The sequence below is a fragment of the Acomys minous genome (genome assembly GCF_964271855.1).
Source record: "Acomys minous genome assembly, chromosome: 6".
Classification (NCBI taxonomy): domain Eukaryota; kingdom Metazoa; phylum Chordata; class Mammalia; order Rodentia; family Muridae; genus Acomys; species Acomys minous.
Genome location: NC_140487.1, coordinates 66650159 through 66672794, shown reverse-complemented (window position 1 = coordinate 66672794; position 22636 = coordinate 66650159). Strand labels below are relative to the sequence as shown.

The following is a 22636-nucleotide window of genomic DNA, read 5'->3' as shown; positions in this document are numbered from 1 at the left end:
CATGCTGGTCCTTGTTTTCCCTCCTAAATGCCACAGCTGAGAGGACTATTAGATTGCTCCCCTCATTGGACAGTTTACTTAGTACTTGCTTGTACTAAGGCTAGACCACAAGAAGGAGACTTTCTGGTTAGATCCAGCTCAAATCTTCTGAGTCTTATGTCCAAAGTATGTGGTGTCTTCACCAATAGGGATTTACTTTCAACCTCTGAGAAGGGACCAAGAGCAACAGCAATATTCAGTATATTAGAAGGGTATGTTACACTGATCTAACTCAAGCAGAGATTTCTCATGTGTGATACTTGTTTTGGAGTTTTGGTTTGTTTGTTTGTTTTTTGCTTTTACCAAATAGTTGTGCTGGCTATTTTATGTCAGCTTGACACCAGATTCAGTCATTTTAGAACAGGGATCCTCAATTGAGAAAATACTCTTGGGAGATCGGCTTGTGGGCAAGCCTGGGGTACATTTTGTTAATTAAAGTTTGATATGGGAGGGGCTGGGCCTAGCCCATTGTAGGTGGTGCCATCCCTGGCCAGGTGGTCCTGGGAAGCCAGATAATAACCTGAAATTAAAGTGGTAGACCATTCATTTCCCTTTAGTGTTGGAGATCAAACCCAGGTCTAGTGAATGGTAGGTGAGTGCTTGCTTATTATTCTTATTGCTTCTCAGAAAAATGAAGAACACCTCCTCAGTCATTGAGATCCATTTAGGATATTTTGGACTCAACATAAGATTATCTGCTACAACTGAAAGAGATAAGTGTTTATTCTTTTCTTGTTTTCAGATACATATGAAAAGGGGAACTATTTCTTGGCTACCTTTATAGCAGCACAGGTAAGACCTACCTTATTGAGCTTATAAATGTTTTCCCAGTTACCTACAGATTAGATATTACCCACTAGCTGTGTAAATGACTGTGTCTTACATCTTATGAAGAAATACTTCCTGCCTGTACTTATCTAATTTATGTTATTAACATTAAAATAAACAAGAAAGCAGTCCTTATTTTACACATAACCAGAATACCATCAATATTTGAAAAGAAGTTTGGAACTCATATTACCCTGGGGGGAAATGTATATTTCAATATACAGTTTATTTCTATGGATAAGAAGTTTTCTGGCTGATAAAACTGTGAAGTATAAATGTTACACAAATGATCTGTTATGCAATACCACTGTATAGTTGATATCTTCATAGCCCCATTGCCAGCAAGATATTTGACAGTGAAAGTTTATGGAGATCATGAATTTTCCGAGTTCAGATGATCTGATCTTCATTGATTGACCTTGGCTGGATCACGCATGTCTGCAGATAGCCACTTGTCTATTGCCAGGCTTATAGTCAGCTGATCTGAAGATGAGCTCAAATAACATTATGGGGGACATCTGAGAATGACGTTTTCATGATTGCGTAAGGGAAGAAAGTAGAAATGAAGGGCATCAGTGATTTTAAAAAAAATGCTTCCCGCTTCTGCAGAGGAACTGTATGTGGCTCTGAGCACTCACTTCAGCCAATTCACACCCACCTGTAACTCCAGTTCCAGAAGAATCCATGCATTTTGGGCTAAGTCTTAAGGCACCTAAATGTACACAGTACACATACATTCGCACAGGTTCACACACATGGACATAGGTCAATAAACACATCTTTAAAAATTAGAAGTGGAAATACCAAATTCTTACTTTAAAATTATGTTTTGTATCAAGTTGACTTGACTCTCGTTAGCAAAGTAAAGGATACACAATCAAGCCCAGGAGCAAAGGTGGGTCAGCATATCTCATTCAGTAAGGCAAAAGCATAAGGGTTACATAAAAAATGACAACTATACAAGAATGATTTCTTACAGTCAACAATGCTATTAAAATACACCATGTGCTGGAGGGTTCCATGGGCAGTCTAACTTCTTCCCTTGAGAATTATATAAATCACTGTATGTCCAGTCCATCACCTGGTTATCACATATCCTTTGTCCTAACACATGGGCCACTGTAGCACAAATCAATTGTGCCTTCTGGAACAGTGCTTCAAATGTTAGATGTTTGTTCAGTACCCCTCTGTCCTTTTTTACAATTATGTACATCCATGGGGTAACTTGGCTTTTTCTTCATGCTTCGTTTATGCTGGCTCCTAGATCTGATGACAGATAACATGCCAGTTAATCTAGATTTAAGTTAAAACACAGTGGCCAGGATTGAGACCATGATTGAGACTTATACTATACAAAATGGCACCCACTGCCCATCTCTGGCTCTTGCACACTTGAAAATGTACTAGCTTAATTTGAAATATTCAAATGCTAAGTTTAAAGAAAGAGACTAAAATATCTCATGAGTATTCTTATACTGAATACAACCTGAACTAACTTAGAGATAATGGGCAAAAAGATTTTTTTTTTCTTTTTACTCCTTAAAAATGTAACGGTTAGAAAATTTAAAAAATGGTTTGCCTTGTTTTTCAACAGCAGAAGAACTTCCAGATATCCATTTAGAAAGATTTTATTATTTTCTTTTGGTGAGGATATTCTGTGCTGAGTTTTATATATACATATAAATAGGTATAAATAAATCTTATGATGTAATAATATTCACAATTACTCTATATACATGACTACCAGAACACAACCCTCTTTCCATCTCCTGCCTCTTTGTTTTTTTTCTGTGTATTCATTTTTTATTGATAATATTCATATTACATCTCAATTGTTATCCCCTCCCTTGTATCCTCCCATTCCTCCCTACATCCTATTTTTCCCTTACTCCCCTCCCCTATGACTGTGACTGAGGGGGACTTCCTCCCCCTGTATATGCTCATAGGGTATAAAGTCTCTTCTTGGTAGCCTGCTATCCATCCTCTGAGTGCCACCAGGCCTCCCAATCCAGGGGACATGGTTAAATATGGGGCACCAGAGTTCATGTGAAAGTCAGACCCCACTCTCCACTTAACTGTGGAGAATGCCCTGTCCATTGGCTAGATCTGGGTAGGGGTTTGATGCTTCGTGCACGTGTCATGTCCCATGAAAGTCTTCACTTACCAGGAAAGTGGGATAGAGGTGAGGACATCCTATTGGGACTGTAGGCGAGAGAAGTATGGGAGATTGGGGAAATGGAAGTATCCAGAAGGTCCTAGAAACCTACAAGAAGAACACTATGATGGGCGGATCTGGGCCCAGGGGTTATGTTCAAGCTATGGCACCTCCTGCCTCTTTGACATGAAGTATAAAACTTAGAGTGCTAGTTCATTCCTTCTGTTCTGTTCTTTGTTCTTGATTTAGCAGTAGTAGGGTTGAATACTTTACCTATCAAAATGTTTCTTGTACATAAAGACATTTATGAGTAGGTCCTGGTTTTGTCTTATATTTCTGCTAACTCATTATTGATTCTTTTGGTGTTTTGTTTTTTGAGACATAGTTTCTCTGTGTAGCCTTGGCTGTCCTGGAATTTTCTCTGTAGACATGGCTGGCTTCAAATTCATAGAGATCTGCCTGCCATTGCCTCCCAAGTGCTAGGATTAAAGGCTGTACCACTACTGCCTGGCTTCATTATTGAATTTAAGAGACACTTTTGTCTAGCATTTCTTTCTTATAACATTATTGTGCCTTTAAATAAGTCCTAACTCGAAAGTTAAAATTTCTTATTATTATAAGGTGATAATAATGAAATCTTTTATAATATGTGATAGATTCCCCTACTCTAAAGATCAGCCTGAGATAAAAGAAACTCCCATATTTCTCTGGGGACTGGGTGATTATTATTGATGCCACTATGGCTGGTAAACCAGCTTGGAAGTGTGTGGGGGTGGGGGTGGGGCTGTATGTAGCATTTGCTCATTTCTGTAGTGTAAATATTTCTACCAAGTAGCTTTCCAAGTTGAAATAAATTTAATAATCAACTCTTCTAAATCAATAACCTACAGCCTAATTATTTTCTTCACATTATGTATTTCTTGATTTTTTTCTCCTTGGTTCTGCATGCCCAGTCAGTAACAAGATATCTTATTTATTTATTTTTAATGAAAAAATATTATTTGGTATGGGGCATTTGAGAAGACCAGAGTAAGGTCTCAGATGCCTCAAAGCTGTAGTTACAGGTGACTGTGAGCCTGACATGGGTGTTGGAAACTAAGTTCTGGTCCTCCAGAAGAGCAGCAAATGCTTTTAGCCACTGAGCCATCTCTCTAGCTGCTTATTTATTCATTTAATTTGACAAAGGATCTCATCCTTTCTTACCCAGACTGATTTTGAACTTTCTATGTCGCCCACCAGGTTTTCATGCACAATGCCTCCACTTTAGCCTCTCCAAGGGCTGGGATTACAGTCATACATCATTTCATTGACTTTGTTAGTTCTTCAAAATGTAATGGAATATTTTTATTTCTCTTTCTGATGTTATCATCAGAATCAAGCATACTTTTTTACTCCCTGATTTTTTTTTCACAGAATGGTTGTTTGTCTTTAGATCAGTCTCAAACTAAGTTCTTGTCTAATTGGCCTCATTACTTGTCTCATTCACCTTGCTTCTAATTGTCCTTCAAGAGTTCTCAATTTCCATGTCCTCATAAATGCTTTTCATGTCTGTTCTATTCCCAAGGTGGCTTTTCTTCCATTTCCTTAACACGAATGGCATTTTTGCTATGATTTTCATTTTGCTTTAATTACATAACCTCTCATAATTGATTTCATTTTAACTCATATTGATGTTTAAATACTAGATCATGGTTTAGGAAATTTACTATGTCCCTTGTAAACTTTCTTAATTCAGTGACAGTTTCATATGCTACTGTATTAAGTATACCAACATACCATCTATATCACTTAGCCCTGTGAAAATGGATGGCATCCTTTCCTACAGTCTAAATGTCTTCATCTGAAAAAAAAAAAAGAAATAATGATACCTTATTATAATAATTAGTAAGAATACATCAAAAATAATTTACAGATCCTTTCTTGGTTCATAAATCTATCTTTGGCATTATATTAGGGTTCTCTGGAGTAATGGAATGAACACACACACACACACACACACACACACACACACACACACACGCGCGCGCGCGCGCATGCGCGCGTGCCTCCAAAAACACACATATAAAAGGACTTTGTTAGAGTGATATATAGGCTGTGGCCCACCTTGCCCAATAATAACTGTCTTCAGAATGAAAAGCCAAGAATCTGGAAGTTGTTCAGTTTGTGAGAATGGATGTCTCAACTGGTCCTCAGTCTATGTTGGATCTCACAGCAGTAGGTTCTAATACCATAAAAGGAATGCCTCATAAGGGGATGGACAAATTTGCCAGAAGGAGTGAAAGCAAGCAGGGAAAAAGAAAAATGCTTGCTTCTGCCTTTATGTGTGGTCTGTCACTAGAAGGTATGGCCCAGATTTAGGGTGGGTGGTTTTGCCACTTCAAATAATCCAATCCAGAAAGCATTTCATAGGTGAGTAGTTGATTCCAGATGTAGTTGGCAATCAGGATTATCCATCACAGACACCATCAAATTTGTCGTGGCTGGTACATGGGAACTATGTCACCATGAAATATTTAATAAAAAGTAGAAACAAAAAAACAGTAAAAGTAGTCCAAAATATCTTCACTTTGCAACATATAACATAGTTTACTACATGTGCGTTACATATGTTTTCTCCTTATAAATTCTTTATAGAGCACCTTGAAAATCCAGGTCCTACATAATCAGTACCTGAGTGGCTCAAATTCAGTGAAAATTGGATACATTAGAATCTGGGGTTTAAACTCTACTTATGTGGGACAAGTCCGTTGTACCTATAACAACCAGCAATTCATCCAGAACAATTTTACAAGTGACCCCTACAATCAGGTATGTCTAAAGGGAGCACTACTGTGATCTCCCTTTATTATTTTATTAACCTATCTCTAATATATGTGATACATGTTAGAAGGGTTGCACATCTATAGAGGTATGCCCCTGAAAATCTATGCAGACTGTTGTAAAGTGTACAACATTGGTGGTCTTCCCCTTGTACTCTGGTATTGATGATCTGTAGTCTTGATGATATCCTTTCTGTTGCATTTACTAATGCATTGAACTAGATTGAATGGACTGGTTTCCTAGGCTATCTAACAGAACATAGTAACATTTTTACTCAGAGGCTAAGGCCAAGGAACATTTTTGTGAAGATCCTCTCTCCTGCCTGCAGTGTGCCCATCCCTGGGCAAATTAGTGGCTCTTTTTTCAGCTTTAAGTTGACACTGTTACTATTATTATGTGAATATGCTTCACTTATAGTATAAAATGTGCCTATTTGCCTAACAGAATGCCATAAATACCAAACTACTAAAACTATTAAAGTGACAGCTTTGCCTCAGCCCTGGAACCAAACAAAATGACATTTTGCAAGGTGGTTTACTGATAGAGTAGCAACCCATGAAATAGTAACTTAGAACTGAATAGTAACTTTAGGTCATGGACTAATTATAAACTAATGCCTTAGCTCAAACAGAGTGGTTTAGAGAATTGACAATGAATAGCTATAGTTCCTAATTCTAAATGGAGAAAACAATGTGCTACCAGCATTGGGCTTTTGGAAAATGACTATTTTTGAGCACCAAAGACCACCTCTGCTCTCCCTCACTGTGGGCTTATTAGTTACATACTTTAATACGTTAAAATGTTCCTTGTATTACTGGATTCAATTTTTTTTCTGGATATATTGTTTCTATTTAATCCTACTGCAGAAAATAACAGAGTATCATTTTGGGAAACCTCTACAACACATTTAATGCCTGTTATATGGCAGGAACTATACTAGTATTGACAGTAATGGCTGTCAGGAAAGATGAATGTCAATGACAAAATGAAAAGACAGAATGAATGTTAACTTTAATCATAACTGTAAATATTTGAGGACATTAGAGTTTGGACATAGGAGAGTGTGAAGAAAGAGATTTCCAGCACTTAGTTACACATGAGACATGTCAACATGGTGATCTATGACCATTTAAGATGAAAAAAAGATTGGTGTCATTTACTGTTTTGGGAGGGAATGGATAGTTTTTGTTAAAGTTAATGTTGAAAAGTAACTTCAATATTCTAATTAATAAGTTCTAATGTATCAACATAATCATTTCTTTCTTTGGCAGAAATTAACAATTCAACTGACTGAAAGCAGTATGAAGCTGGAGGAACTGACTGAAGTTACTTGGGATTATGGAGATCCTACACTTCCAACCCCAAACTCGACCAGTGTATTCCCCACAAGCCCTTACCCATCTGTATCTAGCACTGAAATTGTGAGCACTTCTGCTCACACAAACACAACTGAGCCAACAACTACTTTCACAACCACACTTCCTGATACAACTATACCTCCTACTGCTAACACTAGTGCTACAAATCCTTTCACAACCACAGTTCCTGAAACAAGTACTGGTGACAACACAACTGGTACCATATTCCCTGGCATAACTACACCTTTCCCTACAAGTCCTCCTATTGCTAACACAACTGCTGAGAATCTTTTCACAACAATAGCTCCTGGAACAAGTACTATTGGCAACACAACAGTATCCACATTTCCAGTCATAACTACACCTTTCTCTCCAAGTCCTCCTACTGTTAACACAACCACTGTGAATCCTTTCACACCCACTCCTGAAACAAGTACTGTTGACAATGCAACTGGTACCATGTTTCCAAACATAACTACACCTTTCTCTGCAAGTCCTCCTACTGTTAACACAACCACTGTGAACCCTTTCACAACCTCTCCTGAAACAAGTACTGTTGACAATGCAACTGGTACCATGTTTCCAAACATAACTACACCTTTCTCTGCAAGTCCTCCTACTGTTAACACAACCACTGTGAACCCTTTCACAACCTCTCCTGAAACAAGTACTGTTGACAATGCAACTGGTACCATGTTTCCAAACATAACTACACCTTTCTCTGCAAGTCCTCCTACTGTTAACACAACCACTGTGAATCCTTTCACAACCTCTCCTGAAACAAGTACTGTTGACAATGCAACTGGTACCATGTTTCCAAACATAACTACACCTTTCTCTGCAAGTCCTCCTACTGTTAACACAACCACTGTGAACCCTTTCACAACCTCTCCTGAAACAAGTACTGTTGACAATGCAACTGGTACCATGTTTCCAAACATAACTACGCCTTTCTCTCCAAGTCCTCCTACTGTTAACACAACTGATATGAATCCTTTCACAACCACAGATTCTAATACAAGTAGTGGTGACAGCATGACTAGTGACATGTATCCTGATACAACTACACCTTTCACAACCTCTCCTGAAACAAGTACTGTTGACAATGCAACTGGTACCATGTTTCCAAACATAACTACACCTTTCTCTGCAAGTCCTCCTACTGTTAATACAACCACTGTGAACCCTTTCACAACCTCTCCTGAAACAAGTACTGTTGACAATACAACTGGTACCATGTTTCCAAACATAACTACACCTTTCTCTGCAAGTCCTCCTACTGTTAACACAACCACTGTGAACCCTTTCACAACCTCTCCTGAAACAAGTACTGTTGACAATGCAACTGGTACCATGTTTCCAAACATAACTACACCTTTCTCTGCAAGTCCTCCTACTGTTAACACAACCACTGTGAACCCTTTCACAACCTCTCCTGAAACAAGTACTGTTGACAATGCAACTGCTACCATGTTTCCAAACATAACTACGCCTTTCTCTCCAAGTCCTCCTACTGTTAACACAACTGATATGAATCCTTTCACAACCACAGATTCTAATACAAGTAGTGGTGACAGCATGACTAGTGACATGTATCCTGATACAACTACACCTTTCACACCTACTCCTGAAACAAGTACTGGTGACAATACAACTGGTACCATGTTTCCAAACATAACTACACCTTTCTCTGCAAGTCCTCCTACTGTTAACACAACCACTGTGAACCCTTTCACAACCTCTCCTGAAACAAGTACTGTTGACAATGCAACTGGTACCATGTTTCCAAACATAACTACACCATTCTCTACAAGTCCTCCTTCTGCTAACACAACTGATATGAATCCTTTCACAACCACAGATTCTAATACAAGTACTGGTGACAGCACGACTAGTGCCATGTATCCTGACACAACTACACCTTTCACACCCACTCCTGAAACAAGTAATGGTGACAACATAACTGGTACCATGCTTCCCACCATAACTACAATTACACTTTTCTCTACAAGTCCTCCTACTGCTAACACAACTGATGTTTATCCTGTCACAAGCACAGCTCCTGAAACAACTACTACTGACAACACAATTGGCACCACACTTCCTGGCACAACTATACCTTTCCCTACAAGTCCTTCTACTACCAACACTACTGATGTGAATCCTTTCACAACCACAGCTGCTAATATAAGTATTGGTGACAACACAACTGGTACCATATTTCCTGGCATACCTACACTTTTCCCTACAAGTCCTCCTACTGCTAACACTACTGATGTGAATCCTTTCACAACCACAGATTTTAATACAAATACTATTGACAACACAACTGGTACCATGTTTCCTTCCGTAACTACACCTTTCTCCACAAGTACTCCTTCTGTTAACACTACTGGTATGAATCTTTTCACAACCACAGATTCTAATACAAGTACTGGTGACAGCACAACTGGTGCCACATATCCTGACACAACTACACCTTTCCCTCCAAGTCCTCCTACTGCTAGTGCAACAGTTACTAATATAAGTACTGTTGACAACATAACAGGCACCATATTTTCTGACACAACTCTAACTTTCCCTATACGTCCTCCTACTGCTACCACTACTGATGTTGTTCCTTTCACATCCATAGATGCTGAAACAAGTACTGTTGACAACACAACTGGTACCTCATTTCCTGACATAACTACACTTTTCCCTGGGAGTCCTTCTACTGTTCACACTGCTGATGGGATCCCTGTCACTACCACAGCTCCTGAGACAAGTACTGGTGACAACACTACTAGCACCACTTCCTGACCTCACTATCACTTTCCCTATATGTCCTATTATTGTTAGTACCAGTGCTGTGATTCCTGTCACAATGACAACCAGTGAAACAAGTATTGCTGATACCATAGCCAACTCTCCTCTTCCAGATGTAGCTACTGTGTTTACTATAGTTCATGTTACTGACCACCATATGATTCTTTACCTATGGTGAATACACCTTATACAACAAGTACTGCTATTGTCACAGTTATCCCCACATACTCTGGTATAACTACACTTTTTCTTGTGAGTGCTACTATTTATGCCACTAATTTAGCTTTTTTTTTTTTAAAACCACAGCCACACCTTATACAATATATCTTCAGTATATTGCTATTAACTCTACTCTTCCTGAATACCTACCTCCTTTCCTACAGATTCCATCACAGTAAACTCTAGTGTTGAGATTTCTACCATAAACATATCTTTCCCAGCAAATAGTATGAATGTCACAAGTAATAGTGTTGAAGCTATTGACAATTTAACTACAGCATCTACTACTCTGGTGACTACATATATTTTCAACATAAATTCCACAAATTTAGATACTTATGACAAAGGCATTTCAAATGCTTCCATTCCAAGTATCACATGTTTTCTCATAATCAATTCTATATATGATTCAGGACATGTTGAAAACATCACCAATGCAAATAAATCCAGCAGTGCCACAGGCAACAGTACACACTTTGTAAATTCAGATGCCATAACTTCAGATATAGCTTTCACAGATGCAGAAACTCATTTGGTAACACAGTATGCTACAGGCAGTTATTTACCCACTTCTATAGTCAGTGTTACCACTAATACTACAACCAGAACCACATATGCTTTAACTGCGACCACTTCCAATAGAACAGCGATTGAAGTGTCGGCTGATGACTCTGCATCTGCTGGTGATGCTATAAACTCTATGCTAGTGCCACAATCACACTCAAGGATCGAGTGCAGTGGTTCTCAACTTTCCTAATGCTGTGAACCTTTAAAACAGTTCCTAACATTGTGATGACCCCCAACCATAAAATTATTTCATTGTTACTTCATAATTGCAATCTTGCTACTGTTTTCAGAGACTCTGCAGGGTAGTGTTGCTATATATATATACAGCTGCAAAGGAGGTGCCATTGCTATTAAGCAAGTCATTAAAAAAGACTTTCAAAATGTAACACAATAACATTCTTTTTACTCTTTGGTTTTGCCTTTGAAAATATGCTTATTTTTCACAAAGATATTATTTATGTTAACATGTAGCAGATAAACTGATATATTTAATTAAACAGAAAATAAATATTTATAAAATATGGGTTCCTTTCTCTGGGAGGCTGGGCTGAAAAATCTAGTCTCAGAGTTTCCTTCAGCCTGGAGTTTTCCTCAGCCTTTGGGTGGCTGGCCTAGGAAGGCTCTGTCTTGAGAACCAGTCACGTGGCGGAAGGCCTCTTTGGCAGGGAGGGAGCTTTCAGGTCAGATCCCCTAAAGCAAAGGAGCACAAGAGCTCACTTGGTCAGGATTGAGACACTGGGAGTCCGGTGTCCCTTACAGTGGGGGGAAGGGGAAGGGAGCCGCGGACTTGTAAAAGACCAGATAATCTAGTGCACTTGATTAAAATAAAATAAAGACAGTTGAAGTGTTGATGGGCTAGATTTTAATTCACTAAGCTTAATGATAAAAGAAATACAAAGACAGGGAGCAATGGAGGGAGAAATGGGGGAATCCAACCTCTTGTCCCAGACCCCTGGGTTTTTAACTAAGAATATCTGAATTGCAGGAACCTTACCCAGGACACCTCCCAGGGCTTGTCTCCAGGGCAGCTATGATATGTATTTCTTCAAAAAGCCAGCTTTTGGCACCTTTTGGCCTAAAAGGTGTTGGTTTTGGCCTTTGAAAGTGTCTTTGCAAGGAACTAGCCTTTGACACATTTTAGGGTCTTGTGGACTGTTGCCAGCAGGGGGAACAGCTGCCTATTTCTGAGAACGAAGCTTTCTTGTGTTTTGGATCATTCAATGGCATGTTACATGAAGAACATTGGTTCATCAGTTACACTTGTTTCTCGGAATTGGCCCAAAGTTACAGCCATTTGAATAAAGCTGAGACCTTATGTTATGGATTACATGGCTCTTGCCTGCTCCTTGCAACAAAAATAGAACTCATAATTATCTCTATAGAATATGTCACGGACTCCCTTACTTGTATCTTTGCTGAGAGAAGTACAGTGTGTTGCATTTTGTCAATACAATCTTAGGGACAAGTTTTGGGTCTGAAATTCTGCTTTTGTGTATGTGATGTGGATGCATATGTGCATGTTTGTGTATGTGTGCACACGTGCTTGTGTGAATATATGCACATGTAACCCCATGTGTTTGGGTGCCAGAAGTCAATATAGAGTGTCTTCCTTATTTATTTTCCTCCTTATTCTTAAGACAAGCTCTCTCAATGAAATTTGAGCTCATCAGCTAGGTAAACTTGCTGGGCATTTTGCCAGTCTCTGTTATTCCACCTCAGGTCTGGGGCCATAGCTGACAAGCTCTCATTTCTGCAAAGAAGTTTCCAGGCCCAGACCACCAGACTGAAGACATCAGAGGACAATGGATGACACATCCTCTATCTCTATACCTTGTCTACCTTAAACAGACATGCCATTTCTCCCTATTTAGCCAACATCCACTAAATCACAGGTTAGCAAGATTTCTTTCTTCCCTGCTGCGAATGATGGATCTCACCACTCCATTCCTGGAACAGACGTGGCCTGACTACAAGCAGCAAATTGTGAGATATAAACTTCTTCCTCTGAAACCCATAAGAAGGAGCTTGCTTCAACCTCTGCCATGCTGCTGTCTGTTTATGATTTAATATCTTCTTAATGAACTCTTCTAATAATCTTTTTCATAAAAAGATAATCTGCCTTAGTATCCCCCTTGAACCCCAAATCCAAGACCTTTCAGTATGCCTAGATAAAATACATCAAAGTAAAAATAGATTTTTAAGGACATGTGCTTTAAAATTTCCACCCACAAAAGATTTGTTATACCACATTTTCTAGCTCACTCCATCTGAGTCAATATTTCCTCAAAAGATTATTGACAAAATTTGTTGGGCAATACTGTAAGTGGTCTAAGAAGGCACCTTAAAGAGACATGAGCTTGGAAAACCCTCATTGACTAATGTGGCAAGGCCTTCTTTCTGTGTTTTCATACTATGAAACTTGGAAGTGGTTCTGATCAGTTCAGGAGTTGAATATGCTGTAGATGCTGATGATGAAGAGCCTCAAAGTTTGTAATATTCTATCAATGACAATGGAAGCAATGAGCACTTTAGGCACCTCATCAGTGCTAGTAGAGGTGCCACTCCATCAGGAAGCAGGGCTATGATGTCAGATCACAGTCCCTGCAGCTGTGATATTGAGTTTGCTGAAATCATATTCTTGACCATCAGAGGATTAAGATCCTGCCAAAACCATTGGGACACCAGAGTAGGGTCGCCTTCTAGAAGACATGATAAGCAAAGTAACGTGTAGACTAGCAACATGACTTTAAAATCTAGCTAAGAATTAATAGACATGGCTGCCAGAAAATACAAAATAAGCTCACTCTCCTGGGATTTTAGTAGCAACTGGAACTCCACCAAAGCATGTTCGCTAAGTCTCTGTTCTTTCACCCATAGAGTTCTTGGATAAGTGTTATGCTGCAAGGCTAAGTACTTACATTGCTCAGTTCACCTTGCCTTCCCAGGTAGAGTCTTCACACTGAATGACTCACGTGTGACAGCATAGCAAGGGGTGGGATAAGCTAGGACCCTCCAGCAGTGAGACTCAAGGGTGGAGGGCAAGGATGGTATGCTATGTGCTGTACTGGGGGCAACTACAGCCTCCTGATGCTTTAACCTGGCAACTCACGAGGCCTCCAAGCTGCTTCTCCTGGACCAAAGACTCAAATGAAAGAGACCGCCAAAGGAAGCAAGTGGAATTCTATTTAATGTGATACTTAGAAATTTTAGATCTATATTAACAAAGCCCCTTTCTTTACTTATAAGATATTTACATTGCCTCAGAAAGGACCAGACACAAAATATCATTAGAAAAGAAAATCAATATTCTTCTCCAGGCCTACACACATGCCAAGGGGTTTACAATGATCTCCCTCTGCACTCAAGACCCATCCTACTCATAACATTAATTTGAAAGATAGCAAGACACTAGAATTTTTGGAGAGTGAATCCACCATCTAACACTCAGACTTGGAGGCAGGCTTTCTCAGAAAACATGCGATCCTATCAATGGTTCTGAAGCCTTAAAGAGTAAATTGAACAGTGAATTGTGGACAAAATCCTAGAGCCTGCAGGGTCATGATTTGGGTTATGGAAAGTGGCACAGACAATGGACATTTCAAGCGGTCAGCCCAGGGAGTGTTTGTAGTTCATGACAAAGAAGTAGATAACATGAGGAGAAAAAAATTATACTCCAATCTGCAGCATGGTTAGGAGCCATGAGATGGTACACTGCAGGAACAAGACAGCAACTAGGGGCAAGTGCCTCAGGGTAGCAGTACTGGAGCCAGGGAAGGCCATTGGTGCAGCCCTGAAGCCTGCAGGGGTCTTATCCTGAGGTTCCACTTTGCCTCCAGAAGACTCTAAGCATGGCCCTCGAAGAGCTGGGATAATATCAGGAATCCAACCTGTTGCATTTTCTACTTCCTCCTGCAGGAGATTTGAGGGAAAAAAGTAAATTTATAAGTATCGCTACATTTCCCCCCTCTTCTTGATCTCTTTGTCTACTACCCCACCCTGACACGTGAACTGCGAGGCCCAACAACATCTGTAGTGCAGGGTAGTAACAGCTTGCCTTTCTGCTCCTTGGTCCCCCTTTCCCAGTTCAAGCTTCCTGTTTCTGTTATTTGCTGCCATCATCCATTCTCTGTCCTTGCTTTGCCCAATACCATCCCCCAACCCGAAAATGTGACATCTCCTGTGACACTCACATCAATGGTTTTGATCAATACTGTCTGCTGGGACTCCTTGCAGGCTTTCTCAGCCTTCTTAATGTTCTCTGGAGTCCACTCAACATTGTTCAGGACCATCAGGTTTTCCATGGGATTCCTGTGAATAGTAGGGTTAGGGCAGGGGCATGGCAATAATCAGTGTTGACTTACATCTCTGACAAAATATGTTGAAAACACCTTCCCTTTTGTTAGCATGTCTTCCACACTGGCGTAAACCACATGGATCATTGTATAACTAAATGAAAGTTCTTTGTGAGTTTGTTAAGAAAAAATATCAGAGAGAACTTGACATTAAAAAAAAAAAGAATGCTCTTTAAGGACATAGGTGCCATAGGATCTGAGAGGTTGATGGGTTAGCTTCAGGAAGTCTGCAGTTAGTCAGGCTCTGGTGGTTCACACCTTTCATCCCAGAAGCAGTTGGATCTCTGTGAGGTATAGGCCAACCTGGTCTACAGAGTGAGTTCCAGGACAGCCAGGGCTATACAGAGAAGCCCTGTCTCAAACAAACAAACAGAAGAAAGAAAGAAAAAGGAAAAAGAAGGAAAACCTGCACTTACTCTGAAGTTGTATGTGTCTCTGTTAAGAAAGATGTTTCCAACCTCTTATTAGAGTGACATAAGAGTGGGCACTTAGTGAGCAGTTGGGACATGAATGTAAACCGGTTTTTGAGTCAAGTCAGAAAAGTAGGAATTTGACTTTCAAGGGTCAGTTGTCATCTGCTTTTCTGAATGTTCTTACTGATACAGAAACTTTCTTGGAAAACTCCTGGCTTCAGAGCTTTTGAATCAGCATGGAAAGGAGCAAGGGTGAGGATGACAGGATGTGATTAGGCCACTCACAACGACTCCCGGCTCAGCAGCCTAGGAGGAATGAGTGAGACACCTTTTGCTTCTTCCCCAGGTCCTTTTAAGATCCCTTCCCATAGGCTTGTGGGTTTTAGCTTCTAGAATGACTCACTCTGATGCTTCTTCCCCCAGCTCGTTGGTCACATAGATGATATCAGGGTATCCTAGGCAACTGGAGATGTTAATTCTGGGATAGTAGAATAAGAAGACGAGGCACATCTCATTAATGGTGCTGGGACCTCCCTAGAGAAAGTGAGAGTGGGAGAGACACAGATACAAAAGCAAGCAAAACAAACAAACAAACAAACAAACAAACACCCTGTGAAAGTTGTCTCTCTTCCAAAGAGCTCTTTATTTTCCCATAGAGTCCAGCTCATAGTGCCTGACCACAGCTCTCGCACTTCCAGCCATTGAACAAGTATTGATACTATTTCTGAAAAAAATGTTCTACATCTTCCTTATTCTCTATGTTCTTGCGGTTAGCCTCTGGGGGGTTAGACTTCCTGCTTTACACTTAGTGTCTGTCCTCCACCTGGCTTTATTACAGTCTCCTCTCCCTACAGCTGCCAGCTCATTTGTTTATAGTATAATATATATCCTGCACCCTCTCATCTGCCTAGTCAATGGACTCCAGTGGCCTCCTACTGTCTTTTGATGATGTTATCCTGAGACCAGTTGTTTAAATACATACAACAAACCCAAGGCTATCTATTCCCTTCTATTGTTGATCTGGAAGTGCAAGTTGAAAGGAAGCATCTGCTGTCTCAGAGCTGCAGGTTGATGACATCTTCTGTGCTTTGAGAACTCTTACCTGCTTCTACCTCATTCCATTATGTCATGGGTCTTCCCTCACTCCTTAACCCCTGCTCAAGCTCACTGTTTTTCATGCACATTCCCAGCATCCCTTGCTGATGGATGGCTTTATCATTTCTGTTATCCAGAACTCCACATCTCTATGTGCCTATAGCCAGACCCACTTATTGATATTACATGGTCCATGTGTTGTCTTAGGATTCCTGGAATAGCTCTGAACTTTTATCCCCATTTTCCCATTTTGATGTTTTCTACCTTGTTTTACAATAACATGTATGGCTGTGTTTCCTTCCTCAGAAACATTCGATCTTTTCTGAAGCACTGAACTGGTCCCTATATAAAATTTGTTGGGTTCCTTGTAACCATGATGAGAATAACTATCTCTAATTGAACATCTAATACAAGGGACATGATGAGAGCATTGTTCTATGCGTTAACCAATTATTACAATTATTATTTTCCTAATAGTTATCTAGTAGTAATATGAATTTAGAATGGAGGCAAGATATTGACTACTTAGTGTAGGTTATAAAGCTGCTAAATGATTACACTGACATTTCAACCCAGGGCAGTGATGACTCCAAGTTCATTAATGGTGCTGGCACCTTCCTGGAGGAGGTGAGAGATAAAGATGCTATAACACATCCTGCCATGGTCTTAGTTGGTCACTAACTATTTTGGATACATGGAAGTATGAGAATATGAATAGTCTCAGAGGAGAGAAAGGCATAAGCTGGAACAGTCAGAGTTATTAGATAATTAAAGCCAGGAAGCAGCTGTCTTCTAGGGATACAGTCAATATTAGTGCTGTGGAGAGAGACACTTACAAAAGTCATGCCATCACGGTCCAGCGTCTGGTAGTTACATTCTATCAGCAGCTCATCCCCCTATTGAGAGTGAAACATGAGAGTAAGTCAGAGAGGAACTTGTACAGTCTTAGAATTTTCTGGGCTAGCAATGAGCTATGCTCTCCTGTTCTCCCCCTTGCTCGGGCCATTATCCCTCCTCAGATTCCCACCGGCTTGATCACTGCAGGTTGAGGTAAGTCTCGCGTCTCTTGCAGGTTGAAGTCATAGAAATAATCTTTACATATTATTTGGACTTGGGTTCCATTTCTAGAGGGAGAGAATAGCATAAAGAGAGAAATGAGATGGAGCAGGGAGGATCCTACCAGTAAAGATGCAGTATGTAGGTTCGTTCTGTGAATGCAAGTAGTCCATGAACCTAACCTAAAAGAGTCTTCTTTCACAGACTATTCCACTCATCCCTAGTCTAGATCCTCCTTATTCTAAACCAGACATAGCATCATGCCACATTGGTAACCATTCCCATACACCGAAGAGAAAGGTTTGAGTTTTTCCATCACCTGTATTGCACAGCTTGCAGGGACCGCCCAGCTAAGTGGGTGTGGGTCAGGTAGCTTGATACATATATGTCGGCTACTGGTGCCCCATTCATCTGTAGCAAGGAGAAGGTATACCTGATTGACCAAGAATTCTGATAATATAGCTTTATTTTTCCCCCCTTGATTCTTGTTACCATCTTCTTCTTGGTCTGATTAAGAGATATTCTCTTATTTTGTTTTTTTTTTTTTTGTCTTTACATTTCATTAACTTTGTTCTTTGATAAATTTATGCATGAAGTCTATTCTGATAACTATACTCCCCTCTCTAATCTTTCTGCTAAACCCATTGCCTACTGAATCTGGTGAATGTACCATGAATGTCTTTCTCCCACAACCTATCAGTAGCAAATAGTTTAGCAAGGAAAGGTAAGACGCCCAAAACCCTTTCTTGATCCATGACTGATAGTTGATAGGACCAGTCTCGTGTTGTCTCAGTGCAGGTAGCCACAGCTGCTATGAAATCATAACTGCATTGACTCTCTGATGCCCAGACAGAAGACATCATTTCCCATCCTCTCTGCTGCCTGACCATTACATTCTGTCCACTGCCTTCCCAGATGGACGTTCCCATTCACTCCACCTTTCCACCTGAGCCATCCCATTTCTCTTCTCACTCAACTTCTTTGCCCCTAAAGCCCTGACTCATTCCTCTCTTGCAGAACTTGTACTTTTCTGGGCGCCACCATTCTTTAAATCCGTGGCTCAGGCTTGTGAGTTTAGGGACGAAACCCGAGCTCTAACGGAGAACAAGAAACCTCAGAGACCGTGTGTCTCTCAGCTTCACCTCTTCAAACTTCTCTGTCTTGCACAGCCCATAAGACAAGAAAGCCTCAGCGCCCGGGGGTATAAAGTGAATAGGGAAAACTGCGATGCCCAGCTCGAGGACTCCCATGTCATATTTGCGAAGATGCGAGGTATAGTACAGCCGTATTCCGGAGGTATCACGTATACCTAGTGAAGAAAGAAATAACTCTCCTCAGAGAGCAGGAGTGAGTCTCAATGGTAAGGAAGGCTGGAATGGGCTGTAACAGGATCTAGTATGTACACCACATCCCCCCGCCACATCCAGAGGAACCAGTGGACCCCACCAGCTGCCCTCCCACAAGTCCTTTGGATCTCACCAGGAAGGTTCTGAAAATTGCTATAGTGAACTTCCAGTCGGATCCACTGAGGATCGAAGGGAGTTCCGATAGAGACGCCGGCATCGTCTGGAAACTGGTAACTCTGTGGAGAGTGGCAGTGATGTGAGCAAGGGATCCTAGCTCTGCCTCTGCCCTCGCCTTCTAACCTTTCTTTCGGAACTTCTGTGATCCCATGTCTTCCATTAGCCTATTACCTAACAGCGTGCACCCCTTTGTCCCCAAATGCCTCCATGTCAGGACTCACAAGGCCCCCAACAGCCCAGCCTGCGATGACATGGGAGCAGAGCGAGAAGGCTGGGTCGGCCCCGTAGCATTCACCGATGCCCGTGGGGAGCACACTAGCATTGCCACATGCGTAGACGAGAATGTGATGCACCATTGTCTCATTGCGTTCAACCAACATGGGTTCATACTGGACAGAGAGAGGAGGGCAGACGATGGTTAAGATTCTCTGCCAAATTCTGATTCTCTCCACCACCCCTCACCGGAAGCTGTTCCGTTCTCCACTTCTCTGAGATTCTCCCCGTCAGTTTGTCTCTGCCAAAGCTATCATCTTCCTCAATCTCGAGTAGACTCATCTCTCAGTCCTCATCTCCTTAAATCCATTTTCTTGAAAGCACAGCTCACAAAGGGCTAAGTCATCACGGACATTCCAATGATTCTAACTTTCTCTAGTGACCTCAGTTGATTCACAATTTGCATATATCTATTCAAATATTTTTGAAACAGATTTTTTAAAATGGCGCCTAATACCTTGGAACTTGTAAAATTATCGTTTTGTACCTGGCCTAAATTAAAAACACCAATATACAAAGTCAGAGAGCTGATTTTGAGTTCACTCTGGCTTGATTTTCTTACTTTCTGACAGCGTCTGACCATGTGCCCTTCTTCCTTTTAACACCTCCATTGCTAAAAAAGAACAATTCTGGGTTCATAGTGGGACTTGAAAATGCTGTCCTCAAAAACTTATTAATTACTATCTTCTATCTGAATCTCCTCCATTTGAATACAATTATGTTGGTAGTTACAGGTCTGGCCCCAAGATATTATGTGCCTTTCAACCCTTCAAAACTCCACCTAACCCTACCCTACATCTCCTTCCTCACAGAAACACTTTTTTAAAATCTTCAGACTCTAGCATGCTCATGACTTTGCCCCAGTGCATTCCCTACCTTGGCCGACTTTGCCACTTGGTTCACATACCTTGTAAATGTGATGCTTCTTGCTTACAATGGGGAGTGGGAGAAAGGTGCAGGCATATGTGGTGTCCTCCTCTGGAATGAGGAACTGGAAAAAGGTGCACAAAAGCTGAGTGGAATGGGAGCAAGGGGTCCCCAAAACCAAGGAAGTGGACAGGCCAGGGGCAGAGATAACTTAGGGCTAAACTGGCACTTTTCATGGGTCCAAGAACACTCACAGTAGCTGAGTAGCTGGTCACTAAGGAATACGTGGGTAGTGGGTATAGGCGGAGGGGTCTGGAATGACCTGGGAGATGGAAACAGGTGGATAAAGATGGGTAGGGTGATGGGGTCTTACATTGCTGATCTTCAAGTCATGGATGATGGTGTCTTCAGGGGCATCTTGATCATCATATTGCAATATTTGGAGCAAGAAGATGGACTTGACAAAAGTGCGCTCCCGATTCATCTTCGGTATGTCATCCAGGCCATAGGCAGCCAGGACCCTCATGGTGTCACTCTATGGGTACCAAGAACATCAAAGGCCTGACACTCAAAAGCACTTTGCATATACCTATATCCATGTTCCTATATGTGCCACTCATCTACACAATGGAATGAGAATAACTCAAGACAAGATTAGTTTGGCCTTAGCTCTACCTCTGAGGTTAACTCATTTGTCACACCTCACCCTTTCCCATTCATTCTCTGCCTATTTTACACCTGCAGAAAAAGAATGTTGAACCAAACTTGAACTCCAAACACTGGTGTTCAGTGGAATTGGTTATAGTCCTTTAATAAGGGGTTAACAAGTGGGCACTTAGTCATTGGGTTGGACCACGCCAAGAAATGATTGGACATTTCAACAGATGATACAATTGGAAAGTATCCAGGAAGACCAAAGGATAATCCATGAATTGTGACTGACTGCATGACTTGGGGTGGCTATATATCCCCAGGATAAGCTGACTGCAGCTTAATAGTTTTTTCCCCTTTCCATATCTTACCGTAATGTCATGATCGTGTGGGTCACAGGATCTGAAGGGCCTCGAAAAGCGCATGGTGGTAGAGCCAGAATCTTCTGTGAGCTTTAGCAGTTCAGCATCCTGGCTCCCATCCTGCTCTAAAGTGTCTTCATCAAGAAGGTGCTGATCCTGGGGCCCAGTCATCATCAAGAAGTAAGAACCAGGATCCCAAACAATTAGGCTTTGGGACAGCAGGTGTACACTAAAATGGCAGAAGCCAGCTACCTCCATTGCACAAATGGGTTTCCTGAGAGGACAGAGCATGTCTGTTGGAGTTTTACCTCCTGGATTTACTATTCTCACTTCAAATTTTAGCTTCATAAGTTCTAATAATTCTTCATTGATTGTGTGTGTGTGTGTGTGTGTGTGTGTGTGTGTGTGTGTGTGTGTGTGTTTTGGTTTTTCAAGACAGAGATTCTCTGTGTAGCCTTGACTGTCCTGGACTCACTTTGAAGACCAGACTGGCCTCAAACTCAGAGATCCATGTGCCTCTTCTTCTCCAAGTGCTGGGATGACAGATGTGTGCTTCGGTGCCTGGCTCTGATTATATATTTTTGTATGGAACGGTGAGCACTACACTGCAAAAGTGCAGTTTAGAAGTATGATTTTGAGCTCAGAGTGTGTGAATTTTGGGAGACAAGTAAGCTACTACTTCCCTTGTACAAGGCAGATCATGGCAGTGGTTCTCAAAGCTGTGGGTCACGACCCCTTTGGGGGTGTCAGAAGCCACCTTCACAGGGTCACGTATCAGATACCCTCCATATCAATTATTTACATTACAATTCATAACAGTAGCAAAGTGACACAAAGCCATCCTCAACCCAGTCAAGGAGCTCATCTGTGCCATGGAGGTTGGAGACTATAGACGTGAAGCCATCCTCAACTCAACACAAGTCACTCAACACTAGACTTACCGAAAAGTAGACATTGCCATCGGGCAAGACTCCTCCCACTACCAGATCACTTCCCACAAAGGTGTAGCGATTCGTGATGCCCAGGCCAACCCAGCCGGTTGTCTGGACTTGGAGTTCAAATGTGATGACCTCCGCCTCATAGTCAAAGTCCCAGTGCAGGAGAACAGTATGGGAAGGATCGAAGAACCTAGAATAACGAAGGGGAGATGTAGGGCCTAGGCGCTTGCCTTGGGAGAAGGCTGCCAGGACCAAAAGTAAGAAAAGCCTGAAGAGGAGAAGACAGGCCATGGCTCCTGGGGCCTGGAGCAT

General features: G+C 41.2%; 2 protein-coding genes across 2 annotated transcripts in view; one reads left to right on the top strand and one right to left on the bottom strand.

Annotated features, from left to right (window-relative positions):
- MGAM (maltase-glucoamylase) overlaps positions 1-11112 on the top strand; it is a 203059-nt gene extending 191947 nt beyond the window's left edge. The window contains exons 92-94 of the mRNA XM_084785810.1: positions 782-831; positions 5657-5830; positions 7114-11112. Of these exons, the coding sequence (XP_084641936.1) occupies positions 782-831; positions 5657-5830; positions 7114-10002 (3113 nt within the window). The 3' untranslated portion in view covers positions 10003-11112. The remainder of the gene's footprint in view (positions 1-781; positions 832-5656; positions 5831-7113) is intronic.
- Positions 11113-14460: 3348 nt separating this feature from the next.
- LOC311599339 (DBH-like monooxygenase protein 2) lies at positions 14461-22636 on the bottom strand (the record flags this gene model as incomplete). Its single annotated transcript, XM_084785169.1, has 13 exons — positions 14461-14703; positions 14985-15102; positions 15963-16093; positions 17491-17550; positions 17682-17778; positions 18030-18121; positions 18853-19019; positions 19190-19292; positions 19455-19622; positions 20414-20497; positions 20747-20908; positions 21396-21542; positions 22328-22636. 13 exons carry the CDS (start codon positions 22634-22636, stop codon positions 14461-14463), a joined length of 1881 nt encoding a protein of 626 aa, XP_084641295.1.